Source organism: Aristolochia californica, unplaced genomic scaffold, assembly GCF_029961685.1.
Source record: "Aristolochia californica isolate CCGP_79_NKW_82.1479 unplaced genomic scaffold, dmAriCali1.0.hap1 SCAF_16, whole genome shotgun sequence".
In the NCBI taxonomy this organism is placed as follows: Eukaryota; Viridiplantae; Streptophyta; class Magnoliopsida; order Piperales; family Aristolochiaceae; genus Aristolochia; species Aristolochia californica.
In genome coordinates this window covers 2,727,724-2,747,211 of record NW_027181837.1, presented here as the reverse complement: position 1 = coordinate 2,747,211, position 19,488 = coordinate 2,727,724, and the positions used below count along the sequence as shown (strand labels likewise).

The 19,488-nt window shown below is 37.8% G+C and overlaps 2 protein-coding genes across 2 annotated transcripts; both read left to right on the top strand.

The window, feature by feature from the left end:
• Positions 1 to 154: 154 nt before the first annotated feature.
• LOC137953925 (uncharacterized protein At2g23090-like) lies at positions 155 to 4,410 on the top strand. Its single transcript, XM_068801485.1, has 3 exons — positions 155 to 352; positions 434 to 474; positions 4,070 to 4,410. Exons 1-3 carry the CDS (start codon positions 280 to 282, stop codon positions 4,187 to 4,189), a joined length of 234 nt encoding a protein of 77 aa, XP_068657586.1. The 5' UTR covers positions 155 to 279; the 3' UTR covers positions 4,190 to 4,410.
• A 940-nt stretch (positions 4,411 to 5,350) lies between these two features.
• LOC137952979 (DNA-directed RNA polymerase 2B, chloroplastic/mitochondrial-like) lies at positions 5,351 to 19,488 on the top strand. The gene is made up of 20 exons (XM_068800132.1): positions 5,351 to 6,468; positions 7,263 to 7,472; positions 7,561 to 7,694; positions 7,967 to 8,033; positions 8,155 to 8,213; positions 9,222 to 9,339; positions 9,572 to 9,685; positions 9,807 to 9,938; positions 10,036 to 10,452; positions 10,870 to 10,920; positions 11,249 to 11,319; positions 11,709 to 11,793; positions 12,087 to 12,239; positions 12,403 to 12,477; positions 17,038 to 17,127; positions 17,255 to 17,302; positions 17,493 to 17,607; positions 17,708 to 17,811; positions 18,212 to 18,879; positions 18,965 to 19,488. The coding sequence occupies exons 1-19, from the start codon at positions 5,533 to 5,535 to the stop codon at positions 18,320 to 18,322; spliced, it is 3,090 nt and encodes a 1,029-aa protein (XP_068656233.1). The 5' UTR covers positions 5,351 to 5,532; the 3' UTR covers positions 18,323 to 18,879; positions 18,965 to 19,488.

Sequence of the window (19,488 nt, the reverse complement as noted above, 5' to 3'; positions counted from 1 at the left end):
ATTATGTGAATACGTATATTATAAGGGTATAGTAAGAAATAAGAATGTATTTTTGGGTCTCATGTAAATTTGTAATTTGTTAAGGGTGACCGAGTAATTAAACGTGCTTTATAGCATTATATGATGGGTAAGATTCGGTGGCATTCAGCTTGCCTTTTATTTTGGTGGTCTCCTTTGTCTGCTTGCCGGATCGCTTCTCTCCTTTTCCAGTCTTCCTTCCTCTCTTCCCTAGCATAATCCCGAAAGAAACAAGGGTTTTCTTCTCATCGATAGATCAGGATGGGAGGAGGAAATGGGCAAAAGGCGAAGATGGCCCGCGAAAAGAACCTGGAGAAACAAAAAGCTGCAAAAGGTGATCGATATTGACTTGTTTTTCTTCCCTTCTGTGAAATGTCCCTGCCCTTCGATTCTAATGGTTTTTCGTCTCTTGTAGGGAGCCAACTGGAGTCAAACAAGAAAGCGATGAGTATTCAGGTATTATTTTTGTTTTCCCCTGAAGATCTTGTTTCCGTTGTTACGTTTTTACTCTTCGTTTATGGTTGCTTAATAGAACGGGTGTTAGGGGTTTGAAGGGGGAGATAAACTGGGTTTGAGCGGGTATAGGTGTGTTAGCTTCGCTTCGTAATTAGTTCGTTTGTTTGGTGATGAGGATTTTCCTTCAGTTTGCACGTCCGATCTTCTCCGATTGCTTTTGAAATTTCTGGAGCTTCTCGAGTTGTTCAGTTCCTTTTTGTTCCACACATCGGTTTATTGCTAATACATTTATTGCAGTAATGTGAATGCCATCCTAGTCCTTTGTTGAGTGAGGTCCATCAATTTTCGTCAGTCTTGATAAAATTTTTCTTAAATTGGTTACTTAGGCGTGGAATATTTTATTTATTTCATATTATGGGTCACTGCTACCCCTCATCCACACTCTTGCTATACTAAAAAAAGGTTTTCCTTCATTATTCTCCAAGGGCTATCCTCTGTCATTTAGTAAAATCATGAACTTCTGATGCCAAGAGAAGTTTACGTAAGTGGGATTTAGATATGAGACCATTTGGCTCTGCTGCTCTCAGTCTCTTGGAACAGTGAGTGAAAAATCTATTTTTCTGAGCTGGTCGAATATCAGGCAATACTTGTAACTTTTTTAGGTAAGAGACAAGATTTTTCTTTAGTTATTTACTGGGTTTAATTTCTATATTATCTGTTTTACCTGACGTGTGGTTGATGCGGCTATAATACATGATATGTATTGGCATATTTGTATTCGATTTTAAGGCTTCCGATACTGATATGGGCATCCTTGGAATAAACAACGCAAATCGTATATGCTGAAGCATATAGTAATCTCACCATGTTGGAAGGATCATCTTTAGGACTTTGGATGAATCAACATCATGTTAGGTACTTGGTCAATATGTTCAAAGTTTCTAAGTTGATGGAACATGGATAACTGGGCGTTTAGTCCTATGTTGTACAAGGCTGAGCCAACTCAAAGCTCATTCTGTGGGTCATGACAAAAGGCCATCTTTCTGTGTTGATGATTGTATCTTTCTGTGTTGATGATTGTGGTGGCTTACTGTAACATTTTTCATATTGGACCAGGTGACGTTTTTAACCTTTTTTGTGATAGCTTCCTCTTTGGCATAGGTAGCCCCCTCAAGGACATGGTAGACTATTCTATGGCAACTTTCCTTGGGATCAGTTAGCCATTTCCACCTTTTTAACAACTCTCACCCTAGCATGGTGTAGCCCTTTTCATTGGTCTTTCCATTTAAGGTTTGCAGTGATTATACCCGGCCGATATGTCAAAATCTCTAGAACTAATGGCACACAGAAAGCTAGGCAGCCTAACCTGATTCCCATACCTTTGGTTGGCTCCAACAGTTTTATAATATAGTATTTCAATTATGATCCCTTGGATTCACCCTTCGACAGCATTGGCACTCTATGGTGAATGTGCTTAAAAGGCACCTTTCCTCTTCAGATATCATGCTGTGATAATATTTGAAACATATTCATATCATAGTCCGTTGTCAATATGTCAAATCAAGATATAAAAAATGATCTCTCCCATGATCCTCTTATTCATCACTTGTTGCATCAAAACTTTTCAGATTTTTAGTGTTATGAAAAGGTTGCGAATGTCTATTTCAAAAAAAAAGAAGAAAAGGTGAGGAATGTGTTTTTGTTTGTAAATCGTGTCTTTTACAACAAAAAAGATCTCCTTGTTTTCTATGTCTCTATTGCCTCTTCAAGACTTTGTGTAGAATTTTAATTTGGAAATGAGACCAAATTTGAGTGAAGTCTCAGTACCACTCATCCACCCCCAAGCATGTGAAATTTGCATCATACTCACTTGTCTTTTCACATGAATCATTTTGAGTTCTTAGCATGTATCAGTTTAACATTTGCCTTTCTTTGGTTATCTGATCAAAGTATGGGGGCTATCCTTGACTTGGCATCCTTAAGTGTTCATCTAAACTATCTTTTGTTGTATCCATATCTATTCTTTTTTTATGGACCGGGGGAGCTCTTGAGGTGGAATTACCCCTCTATCCATTTCTCACCCAGAATGCTCAGCTTGGAGAAGGCATCCCACCTGTAAATGTTTTCTGTTTAAACATGAAAAGAAAAGGGTGAAGAAAAAGGTGGGCAGGGGTGTCAGATTCCTAGGCAGGAGTTCCTTCCAAGCAGGAAATATTGATATGCATAGGAAAGAAGAGGCCTACCTTAAAGGATAGTGCTTTTTCTTTTTCCTATTTTTTTTCTGATTATTGTATTTTTTACAGTCAAAGACTTTTTTGCTGTCCGATAAGTTATTTTTGTTAGGGTTTTTATATGGCCATATTGGTTTATCCTCCTTAATCAACCACATTTTCAAGGCTCGCTGATGTTGACTATACCTGGTTGCCAACTACATTGTTTTAAGTCAAAAGGCAGAAACTGTTGGGAGTGACTTACCTTGATATTCTCACCACTACTTGTAATAGGAAGTCCCGTGTTGTTAAGTCCCACTTGATAACTAGCTGAATGCCCTTCATCTGCTTTGCCAAAGATGATGTAAGTCTACTACCAAAAAATTGTAATTCTCTTACTTCTTTGGTGCAGAATGGGGCTCATTTTAGCCCTGGTTTCATTATCATGTTCTTCTTGGTCTTCTCTTCTTCTTCCCTGTTCTTTCCTCATATTGGAGGATTAACCATCATCTGTGGAAACAAAGGGATTAAACCATTGAACATGTCATTACAATCTCATTTATATTATTTTGATTATTACTTCTTCTTCTTTTTTTATGTAGATTACTCACGTGTGCTATTCCCCCCTTTCCTCTGCTGAGACTTTTACCCAAGACGTATACTAGGAATTCCCCTGGTGGCCATTGAGCCAAAGGTTCAATCATCTCATTTTGTATTATACTATTAGTTATACTTTTGATTTGAGGAACCCTACTGCTGTTAATGTCTTCTCTGTGCTTGGATAAAATATCCTCTTTTTCACATTCTGACATATGGACTTTAGGATGCTCATTTAAATTTATCTTGAGAGTATGGGACTGGAGATGATTTAAATAGGCCAGGAGGAGAGGCCAAATTATTGCTGACAGTAGGTGATTGGAGATCGTTTAGTTCTAGAGAAGAGTCATTAGAGAACAGTTTTTGTGATTTGATGATCTTGGTCGGCCGTGTAGTTAATTTGATCCACTTCTCAGTAACGGATAACCCTGCAGGGATTTGTCTATGTTGCAGTGTCCATCTCTTTCATGATAATTGGATTCTCAGTTCTTGCAGATGTGAACTAGAGGTTCTCTAATGCTTCGAAATGTCATGACCTGTTTATTGGTATTGCTTTTTGTTCTGATCCACTCTATCACAAAAATCTCTAATTTAAGCCACAGCGGACCATGCCCACCTCACCAGCCGACGCACCCACAAGCAGACAGGCACCCGCAGATACCTTTAAGTGCTAGGAGCTGTTTTGTTTTGATGTAATCATTGAAGTAGACTTGCAGCAGTATCTTGTCTGAGGGTGTTCTTCCTTGATTTTCTCTCATGTTGTGGCTCTATTTTATTATTGGATGCAGTGTAAGGTGTGCATGCAGACATTCATCTGTACAACATCCGAAGCCAAGTGCAAGGAGCATGCTGAAGCACGGCACCCAAAGAATGACTTGGGCCAATGTTTCCCTCACCTTAAGAAGTAATCCTTCTGCTAAAGACATGAAATCCTGTGTTTTGGGTTGGGACAAGCATTCTATGTAGGTAGCTATATATATTTCTCTAATTTGGTTCCATAGGAATCGATCTAGATGGACTGGTTGCCATCCCTCCCTTCAAAAGACAAGATATATGTGGAATATGTATGTTGTTATTGCCTTCTCCTTCACTTGTTATTCCATTATTATAGTTTCAAAATCTACTTGCACTGCCCCTCACCTTAAGAACTAATCTGCCTGTCAAAGACATGACATAGTGTGTATTGAGTTGCATGATACCTTTTTATATCTGACATGAGAATGAATTTATGGGAAGAAGATCTTATAGGGGTCCCGTGAAAGAAAAGAAAATGAGAATTTGACCAGTATTATTTCAAAAAATAGTTAGTGAAAGCATAAAAACTTATGGGGTCAAGTATTTCTATTTTAAGGTTTATTATTCCAATTTTTCATATTTGTTCCGTCCGATTATTTTTTTTAAGTATTCTAATTCCGTTTATTAGTAATTAAATGTAAAATAAGACATAATTATAATAAAATAGATAATTTTATTTAAATTTTTATTGGAAATATTACTTCATACTTATAATGTCTAAATGAAATATAAAACCATATAATAACATGTATAATGAGGTCTTCCCCACATGGGTATGTAACAATTATAATAATATCTATACATAATCGATGATCAGGTAAACAAGTATAGAATAAGAAAATATTAAATAGTTAAAATTACCTAATTACATATATGAGTAAGATTTTTTATATATATCTTTAATAGGAAAAATATTACGATTTTTTATTTTTATTTATCTATTTTTTATGCAATAATTTCCATATAATAAATAAAAATTATTTTAAAATTACTATATATATTATAAAAAATTTTCTGGGCTTTTATTTCATTTCTAGTATGTAGACAAATCAGTAAATATAAGTCTCTTGAAATGCATCTTCAAATTTGTACAGTCTAGTAGGCAGTTAATATTACCGTTGATTGTTTTTAGTAACTTTGTTGTGCCACCGTTAGATGAACATCTGCCTCAATTTAAGCCGGTCAAAAGATCTCTGGATCGCGACGCCACCCATGAGTGAAGGTGGTTTAAGCGAGGTTTAAGCGTTTGCCGGGAAGAGAAGGAAAAAGAAAAAACACAAGGGTAGAAACAGCAGGACCTACGGCGGCTACCGGTTTTCCCATTAGAATCTGATCCTCTTCTAGTTTCCATTGTCATTGAATCTCGTAGCAGGTTCTTTAGTTTCGTTACCTGCTTCTCACCTCCGACTCTCTCTCGTTTTTCCGGCTTACTTCTGTACCCAAAGAGAACTTTTTTATGTACTTTAATATCTCTCTGCCACCGGCAAATTGCAGCATAAAGCCTGGTCGTCTGGTTCAAGTCCAACGCCCTGGAGGGTTTTACTCTGACCCTTTTAAAAAACCCAAAGGAATGTTGCGGAACGCTTTAAAAAGAGCGTCTCTGAGGAAGATAAGGTTCACAGGCGATTCATTTTGCCTACCTACCCGTAGTTTTCTCGGTTCGTCTCAAAATTCCGTTTTAGCAGAGCAAGGAGAACCGACTGGGCTGAAGAATGCCTTCAAAATGGAATTGGGTCAAACTGATTTTTGCAGACAAGGGTCGTCTCTTCCGCTGGGAGGGGAGTTGAGCGTGACGTTAACTGGTTTGGAAAAATTAGCTAATTCGAATGGTTCTCGATTAAATTTAGTGAAAAGTGTAGCAAGCGTTGCTGCGGCTGAGGCTGAGACGTTGTCGTCAGAGGAAGAAGTCTCGGTGATTGAAGAGATGCAAGGGTTATTGGAGGAGATAAGCAGAGGTGGACAAGTCCAGGATCATGATACGAAAAAGAAGCCAGAAAAAAGTTTGGGAGGTATGAATGAAACAAAATATTTTGCACTAAGGAGAAGGCAGATAAAGATTGAGACGGAAGCGTGGGAACGTTCGGCTGAGGAATATAAAGAGCTTTTGGATGATATGTGTGAGCGGAAGTTGGCGCCCAATTTGCCATACATGAAGTCGTTGTTCCTTGGTTGGTTTGAGCCTCTAAGGGATGCAATAACTGCCGAGCAACAGTTGTGTAGCAAGGTTAAGACTAAGTCAGGTCATGCGCCGTATCTTGAACAACTACCAGCTGATATGATGTCGGTTATAACAATGCATAAACTGACGGGGTTGCTAATGACTGGTGGGGAACATGGATCTGCTAGAGTAGTCCAAGCAGCTTGTCAAATTGGTGAGGCCATTGAGCAGGAGGTGAGTTCCTCCATGATACTATTTCTATTGCTTTGTTGTTGGCCATTTCATGCAGATACTGTCGTTGATTCATGCTCTTTAAGTAATTTGGTTAGAAGTTTCAAACTTGATATCAGTATATTCATATTATTGTTAATTGGAGTGTTATGGTAATTCCCAATTATAAGAGATATGAGAAGGCATTTATGGTGTCTATAGACAAGCTCACTTTGTGCTTTTCGAAATATTAGGTACTCTGCTGTCAGGGTTGTCTGTGTTTATGTCATTAATCTGAATATTTGCTGGTGTCTACTTTTCTGAAAGTATCGTTTTGCACTTCATTGAGTGGGTAGTCAGAATTATCTAGTTTGACTAATTATTTATTGCCTAATTGGCAGTAAAGTCCTTGTTCTGTGACTGTTGATAGGTCCATTCCCATCAAAATGTGCATTAAGCACCCAAGTTAACCATTATTATCATTTTACTAGCTCCACTATTTTGGGTTTCCTACTTCATATCTCCTCATTGTCACTTCCTTTGATTACTTCTCTTCTATCTAGGTTTCAATTTGAGAATTGACGCTGCTGACATTCTCTATAATTATTTTCAACAGTATTTCAATTTTATAGTTTTGAGGCTATGGACTATAATATTCTTCTTTAGAACATGATTTCTTAAAAAATTAAATTTTTTGAGCACTTGATTCACTGCAAATGTTTCTTTACCTTGATCTGATCCATATGGTAACATTTTATCAGTTTTTTGAGTAGTCAGTTTATGGTATTGAATGAAATTGTATTCTTTAAATGGCTCAGGCAAGGATTTACAGGTTTTTGGAGAAAACAAAGAAAAAAAATGATAAAACAAAGAAAGATGAGGAGGAGTCTGAACCTGTTTCTAAGGAACAACAACACCTAAGGAAGAAAGTTACTACTTTGATAAAAAAACAAAAACATGTTCAAGTCAAACAAATAGTGAAGGAACAGGACACATTAGAGCCTTGGGGTCAAGATGCTCAAGCAAAGGTATGGATTTGATGAGATTATAACTGGTTTGACTCTGTCTTAACATTGTTACCCAGAAGAAAAACTAAATCACTGTCTTTATCTCCAGGTTGGCAGCCGTCTGATTGACTTGTTGATTCAAACAGCTTATGTGCAACCTCCAGTGGGTTCATATCCAGATGGCCCTCCTGATATTCGTCCCGCATTTAGGCACACAATAAAAAATGTCATAAGAGAGCAACAGTAAGAGTTACTTATCTCATTTAATAGCTTATCTGATAATGTCGTTTTCCTTTTTTGGAATAATGCTAGTTTCAAGTGTATGGTAACTTTTGTTACTTCTGGTAATTTTCCAGCTGATAGTTGGATAATAGTTTCTCATTCTTGCTTTTCCTTTCATTCTTATTCCCTTGTATTATTCTCTCATCATGTGATTTAGTGAGTGACATGAGTTACTAGTGGTCTCTGCAGTTCTCTTTCTTTTTTCCGACTCCAAATGGTTCTTTTCTATGCAGGAAAACCAACAGAAGGTATGGAATTATTGAATGTGACCCATTAGTTGTACAGGGGCTTGATAGAACTGTAAGTGCCATTTATCGTATTTAAAAATAACTGCTGTTTTATTAAGCTGTCTTAAACTATCCTTTCTTGGAGAATATCTGTATCAGCAATTGGATACTAAATGCTTGTTTTTGTTTGCTAGGCAAGGCACATGGTGATTCCATACATGCCTATGTTGGTTCCACCACTTAACTGGACTGGGTAATGTGCTCTGTTGCTTGCCAGTTGTTTCAGTTGATTCTGGACTCCAAATTGAAGATAAACATGGGGGATTTTAGCAGTGTTGGCCACCATTTATTTATTAACACTTTTGTAAGCAAAGAATGTATGAATCCCTTGCCAATCCCTTAAAATTGGCAAAGAATGCCAATTTTGGAGCGACACAATACCTCTTTTATTATATCTTTTGCTCCTTCAAAATGCAAGCCACAATCTGTCTTAGCATCTAGTGTTTTGGAGCTCGATCCTAGATTTACTGACACCTCTCACATCTAGACTTAAATAGACATCCTGGCCCAACATGTTGAGAACAAACACACCTGGGCCATTAGACAAAGACATATAAGCTTGGACTTGCTACAATACCATGTTAAGTTTGATGAGTTTTCCCAAAATGACTAGCTAAATCCAAACTGATTTGTGACTATTCTTTCGAGCAACTTTCATTCTCGGATAACTAATTCTCAGATAACTTTTTACTACCAAGAATATGTAAGAAGGGCTGAAGGTTTAATATAAAAGGAGGTTGAGAGGAGGACATGTTGAGTATGACAATTCCAAAAAGCAAAAAATTCAAGAAAGACATAGAAAGGATGAAACTATTTATTTTTTCAGACCTTGATTCTCTGCTCTATGGAAAATTTGTGCACTTTTGCCAAGACAAATGGTTGGTGAACAAGAAATTCCCACCTACAGAAAAAGAAAAACACATAATTTTGGTCTGAAAATGTTGATTTAAGTGTTGCTTGAGTTAATTTCTTAGTATCTTTCCTAAAAATTACAGTGTCACCCACCCACATACACTGTCTTGGGAGCTAACCTCTTGTTCTACTGACAACCTACTGTCCTACTGATGGGGATAAGTTTGATCACCTACCAAAGTAGTCATCTTTAGTAGCGGTGGTTTTGTGGCCTTGTTATGATGCTTTGACATTGGCATGTGGTGTGTTCGTTTGACCATCTTTGTTCTAACATTCTCATATGGGACAGGTATGACAAAGGAGCACACTTGTTCTTACCATCTTATGTTATGAGGACACATGGATCAAGACAACAGCGGCAAACAATAAAAAGAGCTCCAAGGGAGCAGCTGCGACCTGTTTTTGAGGTTTGTTACTTTAATATTAATGTGCTTTGAACTTTGAATTTAATGAAACACTTGGAAGATGCACTCTTAGCAGTGGCCAATTGTTGTTATTTTACAATTCTGTTTCGGGCAGATCTCATGAGCATTTTCACTGGTAAATGTTAAGTCTTTTTAAGTTGGTTGATGAAATAATCCTTATCATAGTTTCTATCCCTTCAGCTGCTTAGCAATTTATCTGCATTGTTAATTCCAGGCCCTGGATACACTTGGCAATACCAAATGGAGGGTTAATAGAAGAGTTCTTGGCGTGATAGATAGAATATGGGCTAGTGGTGGCCGTCTTGGTTCTTTAGTTGATCATGATGATGTAAGTGTAATCACATGTTGATAAATGCTTCCAAATGTACCTCTATGTGCGACCTCACAATTTTGGATGTAATGAAGTTTTATAAGGTTAGGTTCACCTGCTATAGTTTGATCATTTGCAGGTTCCTCTTCCAGAGAAGCCAGACACAGAAGATGAAGCACTCATTAGGAAGTGGAAATGGAAAGTGAAAGCTGTGAACAAAGAAAACAGTGAAAGGCATTCTCAGCGATGTGATATAGAACTTAAACTTGTTGTAAGAAGTCTGTCCCTGATAAATGTCCTGTTTACCTCCTGAACCCCAAACCCATGTAGTGGAAACATTAATAGTCATTTTTTCATGGAAAAAATAGGTTGCAAGGAAAATGAAGGATGAGGAGGGCTTCTTCTACCCTCACAACGTAGACTTTCGAGGTCGGGCATATCCTATGCATCCTTATTTGAACCATCTTGGTTCAGATGTATGCAGAGGGATCCTTGAGTTTGCAGATGGGCGACCACTTGGGAAGTCAGGTTTACACTGGTTGAAGATACATTTGGCAAACGTGTATGCTGGTGGTGTGGATAAATTGTCATATGATGGTAGACTTGCATTTACTGAGAACCACTTGGATGATATATTTGATTCAGCAGATCGGCCACTTGAGGGCAGGAGGTGGTGGTTGGGTGCCGAAGACCCATTTCAGTGTTTGGCAGTTTGTATTAATCTGGCTGAAGCTTTGAGGAGTTCTTCTCCAGAGACTACCATTTCACATATGCCTGTGCATCAGGTTCTTTCTCTCTCTCTTCTTGTTTTGCGGTGGATTATCTTAAAATCTGTGACTTTCGTTGTGGACAACATTGTTAACTTTCTAGAGTGGATTTGGTGCGCATGAGAGGCCTGCTTAGTATGTAATTGCTAACTCTATAAATTTTTTGTAAGGAAGAAAAAATACTAATATGTGTCGTTGGTAAAAAGCACAAAAATACAAATATGTGTAATTGGTAAAAAGCACATCTTTGTTCTGGAGTTGGGGCCTTTCTGTCAATTCAACATGTCAACAAAAAAAAAAAAAAAATCCATTGTGGGAAGTGCCTTTATCGAGCTTCTCCTTTAGGTACAACATGCAAGGATGGACCCTAATCTGCAAACTCCTTGTGTGAACTTTGACCTGAGTGTACTTATTAGTATCTCTCTTTATTTCTAGGATGGTTCATGCAATGGCTTACAGCACTATGCGGCCCTTGGGAGAGACAAGGTAATGATCTTTCTTTTACATTGCTTTTTTTTTTTTTAAATTGTTGGGAGGTCTGGTGCCTGGGTTATTATGAGCTGGGTTTTGCTTCCTAAGCATGGATAAGCCTGTCTTTTGAAAATACATTTACTGACAGTGAGTGTAGGCCTCATGAGTATTTACTCTCAGCATAATGAATTGTGTTCATATGGGCATTAGTTAAAAGGAAAAAAAAGATTGATGGATGGAATCTTTACGATGACTCTCTCTAACATGAAGTACCCCAGAGCTTCATCATTGTCAACTCTTTGTTTTGTTGACTTTCTACTACATTGTATTTGTTTTCATTCAGTTGGGGGCAGCTGCTGTGAACCTTGTTGGGGGGGCAAAGCCTGCAGATGTTTACTCAGGAATTGCAACAAGGTATTTTCTTTTCTATAGGGCTTGAAGACTTGTAGTATGTTAACCAACCTCCAGGTCTGATGTATGTCTCTGGCCCCCTCTTGGTGGTGGGGGTGCTCTGTTATGTTGCCAATCGCTGGAAGTTGCTTTTGGAAATTTCTTCCTTTGAAAAAATTTATATACCGAAAGTTGTGTGTACAAACATTATGCAAAAGCAACAAAAAAACATAATGAAAATAAAAATGGAAAATCTGTAGGAAACTCAATCTTCATACTTACTGTTATAAGGTATATTTGTTGTTGGTGCATGTGAAGTGAGAAACCTTTTTGTCAGCACCCTGGCTTTCAAGTGTTCCTTTTTGCTTTCATTAATTCCAGAGACTAATAAAGATGATAGTTGTTCTGTATAGGGTCCTTGAAATCATGAAGCGTGATGCAGCTAAGGACCCTGAGATGGATCCCAAAGCAAGGCTAGCTAGGCTTCTTGTCAAGGAGGTTGGTTATGTTTCCTGAGGCACTCATCTATGCACCTTTTCTGGGAGTAAATTAGACTGCACAGAGCATATTTACCATATTTCTCCTTTATTTTACTGCATTGCTCCTAAGGTGAGCTTTAATCAAGATTTGTTACCATTCAATTATGTTTGATGTGATACTTCTGCACCACATTTTTACTCTTTAGTGGATAGTTCTGACAATTAGGAGAGAGTGAAATAAAAGAAGAAAGCAGAAGAGAAAAACCAAGAATAAGAAAAAAAATCTGATTGAGTTAGGTTGGATGGTTCCAGGTGGACAGAAAGCTGGTGAAGCAGACTGTGATGACTTCAGTATATGGCGTGACCTATATAGGTGCTCGTGACCAAATTAAGAAAAGGCTAACTGAGCGTAATGCCATATCCGATGACAAGGAGCGGTTTGCTGCTTCTTGCTATGCAGCTAAAGTAAGCTTGCCTCTTTCTACCTTTCATGTTCTCCCAGTTATTTCATGCACTTGGGATGGTGGAATACTCTACCAAATATTCTCAAATAACAGGTGCTAATAAAATTTCTGTTCTGAAGGTTGGTAATATTGTCGTAATGTTACTGTTATATATTTATGTACAGGTTACATTAACTGCTCTAGGAGAGATGTTTCAAGCTGCAAGAGATATAATGAGCTGGCTTGGTGACTGTGCGAAGGTAATATATATGTTATATAAAGAGGTGATGTACATCCGTGTGTAGTCTTGAAATGCTAATGTGCCTAGGTTATTCATGTTGATGTACTTCTAGGTTATTTAAGAAGAAATGGGGTTGATATGTAAATAGCTTGGAATTGAAAAAAATATATCACAGACAATGCCACCACCACTGTCACATTGCTAAGATCTTTAACATAAAAAACCACCACTCTTTCCTGAGAACATAACATATCTACAAGGAGATCATCACATCTAACTACTGGTTTTCTTTCGTGTAGGATACAAGCATTGATGCAATAACATAGGAAAGACCTATAAAGACCTAGATCCGTATTTATCCAACTTAAGGTTAGAATCTTATGTGTCAGACCTGAATTGTCTCTAGAGACCATCTGAGAGATTGAATTGTAAATGAGATGTCAAACTTAAGGTTAGAATCTTATTTGTCAGACATGAATTGTCTCTGGAGACCAACTTAAGAGACTGAATGGTTAATAAGGTTATGTGAAGTGGAATATGTTATTCATCAGTTATTAAAAGCTGCTCACCATTTCAAAATAAATAAATTAAAAAGAGGTTATTTGAACATGTAATTAACAACAGGTTTGAACTAACCTTTTCTTTTATATTGAAAGATATAATTTAGAGAAAACGTAGAGGGAAGAACTGGCTGAGAGAAGTTGAGAGAAAAATAGGTTGTCTCTAAGTCAAAAAGTTCTATTTTCAGTGAGTGGGTTCAGAATCAGAAAGGCTGTGATAATATCATACAGCATATATCTGAACTAGTGAAAGATAGAAAAAGTAGGTTATAGAGAGAAATAGGGTTGAGAGAGAAAAGAAGAAGAGAGGAGGTGGTGGCAGCCTTTTTGGAGAAGAGCTAGTTCTGGATTAGAGTGAAGCATTAGCCTCTCTAACCCTTTATATTAACTTAAATGAGTTGTAGAGGAAAAGTCTCATTTACCCTGCTAACATGTGCACTTTATATTTCCATATATACAAGTCCAAAAATTATGAAAATTGGACCATTGGCACTTCTAAACTTCATGAAACTAATGACACTATTCCAGATACAATCCAAATATTGTGAAATGACCAAAATACACTTCTAGTACATTTAACACTCTCCCTCAAACTGGTGCACATATATCAACTAGTCCTAACTTGTAATAGAAAGTCCCAAACTCTCACCTACCTAAAGCTTTAGTGAAGACATCACCAAGCTGATCACCTGATTGGATATAGGGAGTATTAACTTCCTTCTTCATTATTGCATCTCGAACGAAATGACAATCCACCTCAATATATTTAGTTCTCTCATGAAGCACTGTGTTACTAGCAATAAAAATGACATCCTTATTATCACAATACATTGTCATCGGTACATGGACCTGTAAATCCAGCACTTGCAACACTGATCTTACCCACTTTATTTCATCACTTGACCAGGCTACTACATTTGTTTCTTGCTCTTCCAGTTGACTAGGTTACCTCCCACAAAAACACAGTAACCAATAGTAGACTTTCTATCAAACCTAGAGCCTATATAGTCAAAATTTGAGAAAGCTTCTATTTTCATATGATTAGGGAACCTAAAAATAATCTTTTTCCAACTGACGCCCTAAAAGTGCCACAATATTCTCTGTGTCGCTTCTAAGTGAACCTTGCATGGGCGTTCCATGAATTGGCTTACCACACTAACTGGGAAAGACATATCTTGTCTTGTCATAGTTGCATACATCAACCTCCCAACTAATATTTAAAATAGTTGTTGATTTTCAGGATTCTATTGATTTAGCTCATGGAGAAAAAAAGAGAGGGACTCATTGGGAGAAAACAGGAGGAAGAAAGAGGTTATAGACTTGTTTCCTAACGTTCCCCCTGAAGCTCAATTTATAGATTAATAAGATTACAATAATACCCCTAAAACCTAAACTAATTACATCAATGCCGTCTTTATGAGATGACTTTCTATTTACCATCCTGCCATCATTGTGTGAGCTTGTGAGCCTTCTCCTTCGTCTGTGGGCTTGAGCCCATCTTCCATCTCTTTTGTGTGTGGGCCTTCCTTGATCTTGTGGGTTTGGGCCCATCTTCCACACACTTGGATGTGTGAGCCTTCCTTGGTCGTGTGAGCTTGGGCCCATCTTCCAACACTCCCCCTCAAGCTGGAAGTGAGAGAACATCATGAATGCTCAGGTTGCTACATATGGTGTATAGGATCTTCCCGTATAAAATGGCAGTCTACCGTATCTTCCAACAATAGTCTTATCTAGGGATGGCATCGAGTCGAGCCCGAACCTACCTATGTTTGAGCCGTGCTTGATTTAAATATTTCGAACTCGGCTCGAGCCTAAAATTGTTATCGAGCTCGAGCTTCAACATTCATTTAAAACTTTTTAAAAAATACATGTCTAGAGTTCGTGCTCCAACATACATTTAAAACTTTTTAAAAAATACACGTCAAATAAATTTTATATAAAATTATGCATACATTTTACATAAAATTGGGAATGACCTCTACTTAAAGTTGGGCATAAGGGTGGCATCGAATCTAGTTGAGTCCGAACCTTGTTCAAGCCGAGCTTGATTTAAATATTTCGAACTCGAGCTCGAGCTGACCCTAGCGTCGAGCCTAAAATTGTAATCAAACTTGAGCCTAATAATTTTAACCGAGTTCGAGCTTAACCTACATTTAATACTCTATATAAAACATATGTCAAATAAATTATATATAAAATTATGCATACATTTTAAATAATAGGGGAGGTTCAGGATTGAATTTCAATAATAGATTAGAACGCACCAATATTAATCTTTTTTACTCCAAATGTTATCTAGCTTATTTTGCAATTTTTGAATCTGGCCATAAATTTACTATGGCCTCCTTAGTGCCCCTAAACCCTAAACCCTACATATTTCCAAAAAAACCTTTAAATAAAATCCTATTACTATTAGTGACTTGTTAGAAAATTGCAAGAAATATTTTAAAATTTTCTTAGGAAAGTTAAATGGACCTCTTATTGCCTCTTCTAGGGAAATAAATAAAAATTAATAATCAATCTAATATATTACTATACTTATCGATAAATTTTTAATCAAATAAAATGTCAAACACAAAATTGCTATGAAAATTGCCTCATGTTAAAAACATTACAGCATCAACTGTCAAATACTTATTCAAAAAATTTCTATACGACTTTCTACTCCATCTTGGTAGGAAAATCTTACTTAGAAATTTATATGATTTTTTTAATAAGAGTTTTCAATTAGAAAAATGTTTACAAAAAACATAAGACACTAATAGTCTCTAGAAACTTATTTCTACTAAAATGTATTTTCAATTTCTTCAAGAGCCATGAGGAAGGAGAGTTTTTGCGCGCGGAGGGGGGGGGGGGGGGGGGGGGGGACTTATGTTTCCGCTTAATTTAGGTATCTCTGGTTTTCCGCCGAGACGACACAGAGGGAAGGGGGTTAGCGGCGTTGGCGAGGACCTGTCGTCGAGGATGATGGCTACAACGGAAACAGAGGCGAAGGCATACGAGGGGAGGAAGAAATCGAACCGACAGCAACAGAGGCGGCGACAACAGCGGACAGGAGGGGCTCGACGGTGACGAGCGGAGGAAGAGTTTCCCCCCCCTCGCTCTCACTCCCAGTCCTGACTCAGCCCGTTCACGAGCCGGCTCGCGAGCTTTCGAGCCGAACCTTGATTCAGTCAAGCTCGAGCCGCTCGCGAACCGGCTTGGTTCGAAGCCACCCCTAGTCTTATCCCGAAGTTATTCACTTTGCTCATAACGAAGTGTTAGAAAATACGTGCAGGGGTATTTTGGTCATTTTACCACTTTAGTGGTTAATTTTCTTTTTGTAATCTTATTATGCATGTTAAATTATATCAATGGTTAAATTTTCATGACATAGGATGTTTAGTTAGGGAGATATAAGAAGATTAAGGTTTATTCAGTGTACAGGGGCAATTTTGTAATTTATAACTCAAAATACTTATTTAAGAAGTTTGGGAATTCGTGCACAGTTCCCAATGAAGCCATTCAGGCTCTTAAGGAAGTTCTTCTTCTCTTTGGTCCTTTTCCTCTCTATTTTTTCCTCTTCCTTCACCCAAATCTTGATTTTTACATGGTATTAGAGCAGTGGATCATTGCTGGGAGCATTCTACTACAGATTCTTGCCATTTTTGAAGAGGATGGCCTACTAGAAGGAGAAATAGGCTGAGAGAGAGAAGAAGAAGAGAGGAGGTGGTGGCAGCCTTTTTGGAGAAGAAAAAGTTCTAGATTAGGGTGAGGCACGAGTCCCCCCTACCCCTTTATATTAACTTAAGTGAGTTGTAGAGGAAAAGACTCCTCTACCCCTCTTAACACCTTACATCTCCAAAAATTATGAAAATTGGACCATAGGCATGTCTAAACTTCCTGAAACTATTGAACTATTCTAGATACAAACAGAATATTATGAAATAACCAAAATACACTTCCAGTAGATTTAACAGTTCTAGTTTGAGTAAGTGGACCACTGAAAAGGCTGTTATAGTTACTAAAATCATGAACAGATGATTGCTTCAGAAAATCAACCTGTGAGATGGACTACACCACTTGGGCTTCCAGTGGTCCAACCATACCGAGCTCTAGGAAGGCATCAGGTAAGTCCTTTGACAACATGAGAAGACTGTTTCTATGTTACTTTCTTTCCTTCTTCTTAGGAAGAATTTATGCTTGGTCCCAAATGCTTAATCTCATGTCTGTGAGTTCTGCTCATTCTTGCTGCAGATTAAAACGTCTCTTCAGATTTTGAGCTTGCGACGGGAGACAGACAAGGTATATTTTCTTTTACTCTAGTTGTTTATGCTCTTTTTCCTTTGGATCTGTTGCCTGCTAGTTCTAGAAGGCCTATATTTGGTTGGTAAAAACTGAAGAGATTTATGAAACAAAAATGAAGGGATTTGATGGAAACATGGATTTTTTTTTATTGCTGAGTTTCAATTGCTCTGCTTCTTGACCACTGTAGGTGATGGTGAAACGCCAGAGAACAGCTTTTCCTCCAAATTTCGTCCACTCCCTTGATGGTTCCCACATGATGATGACGGCAGTTGCTTGCCAGAAGGCAGGCTTAAATTTTGCAGGTTGAAGGATTATCTTTTGATTTTAATGCCTCTTGTTTCCCATTACTTTTTTTTTTTTTGTTTGAATTGACCTGTTATTTTGATTTTGTTGGCCCACCAGGAGTGCATGATTCTTATTGGACACATGCCTGTGATGTTGACAAAATGAACATGATACTCAGGGAAAAGTTTGTCGAGCTTTATGAGCAACCAATTTTAGAGAATGTAAATTCTCTTCCTTCAAAAAGTCATTTTTTTCTTTGAAACTAAAAGAGGTTGATCCTAGAGCAAATATATTCATTATGCATAGCAAAATGTCTCTTTAACTCGTTCTTTTTCATGATGAAGGTTAACGTTCTCTAACTTCTGTACTTATATTTATTTTTAAGTAATTACTTCTGCATCTGTATCTTATATTTTTATCTTTGTCATTCTAATAATTGAAGATGCTGTTGCAAAAACATCCTTGCATCATCAATAGTTCCATCTAGTGTTCTTGACAATGTTGTATGCCCATTGCAGGCTTGTATTGTGTGCATTAAATTTTCCATGGACTGGTCTTCCAGTAGCTGATTTTTTCCTTGTTTATGTAACATATGCTGTTTCCATTTGTGCATGTATGCAGTTATTGGAGAGCTTCCAGAAATCTTTTCCATTGCTGAGCTTTCCTCCCTTGCCTGAGCGAGGAGATTTTGATTTAAAAGGAGTACTTGACTCCACTTACTTCTTCAACTAATTAAAGCTCAATTTTCTATATTGGAGTTGTGCTGCTTTATCTCAGTTTTTCCTTTCTATTTCTACCATGGTGAGATCATAGTAGATTAAGCATTGGGGGTATGATGGGTTCGGCATGAGCTCTCCGGCAACATCCAATTAAGATTTGGCAGCTTTTGATGTACATAATAAACAAGACGTCCTTGACCCCTGTACATGAAAGTTATACTTGGAGAAGCTTCCCCTGGAGATCCATTGAGTGTGCTTCATAAAGGAGACTCGAGAGAACAATAGTTTGTAAAAGGAACGCATCTGTCTTTGGTGAAAGTGGGGAATTTAGCTTCTAAAAGATCTTTATAATGGGCCATGTAGAGAATTGCACTGAATGGAGTAGCAAAATGCTGGTAGTGTTCATATTAGCTGGTGAGTTAGGATCTTCCTACTGATGCTTTCCTCTCACAGACTTGAAGCCAGTAGAGGTCAGGTCACACCAGCTGGAGAATCAGGACCTCTCCACTCTGATGGTTCCAACATGACAATGACACACTTGCATGCAAGAAGGTTGCTTGGATTTTTCAGGTTTGGATTGGCTTGTTATTTTAGACATCTTGTTTCCAATTACCATGTTAAGAGGAGCACTCAGTTTTGCTTTTTCTAAAACCAGGAACCTAGGAACCCAGGGTTTTGTGGGACATGCCGATGTTGATGAAAAGAAAATGACCCTTAGGGAGGCTTTTACATGGTACTGGAAGATGTAGAGAATGTGTGAAGGAATGCAGTCTGATTCTGAGGTGATGGTGAATCATATTACTTCCCGAGTATCTTGCAGTTCTAGTGGAGGTCTCAGATATGCAATCAGATGGAAAGCTCTACCTCCAAATGCTATTGAGGCTCAGGGTTGAATTAGCATTATTCCACTGATGCTATCATCTAGGGATCTTGTGGACAAATGAGCAAAAATATTATCATGTTACCTGCACCGTTCCTGAGAATGCTCACTTGTGTATTTTCTTACCCAAATGCGAGCTGCTTTTTTGTAACATAACCCCCCTTGTAATATCCGTAATGTATAGTGAAACACTCCAATTTAAGTATGATATGACTGTACCTTACATTGTCCGTGTGGCAAGCACTGATAACAGTATTGGATACATCGTCTTTGGCACCAAAACTATTTGTCCGGTAGCT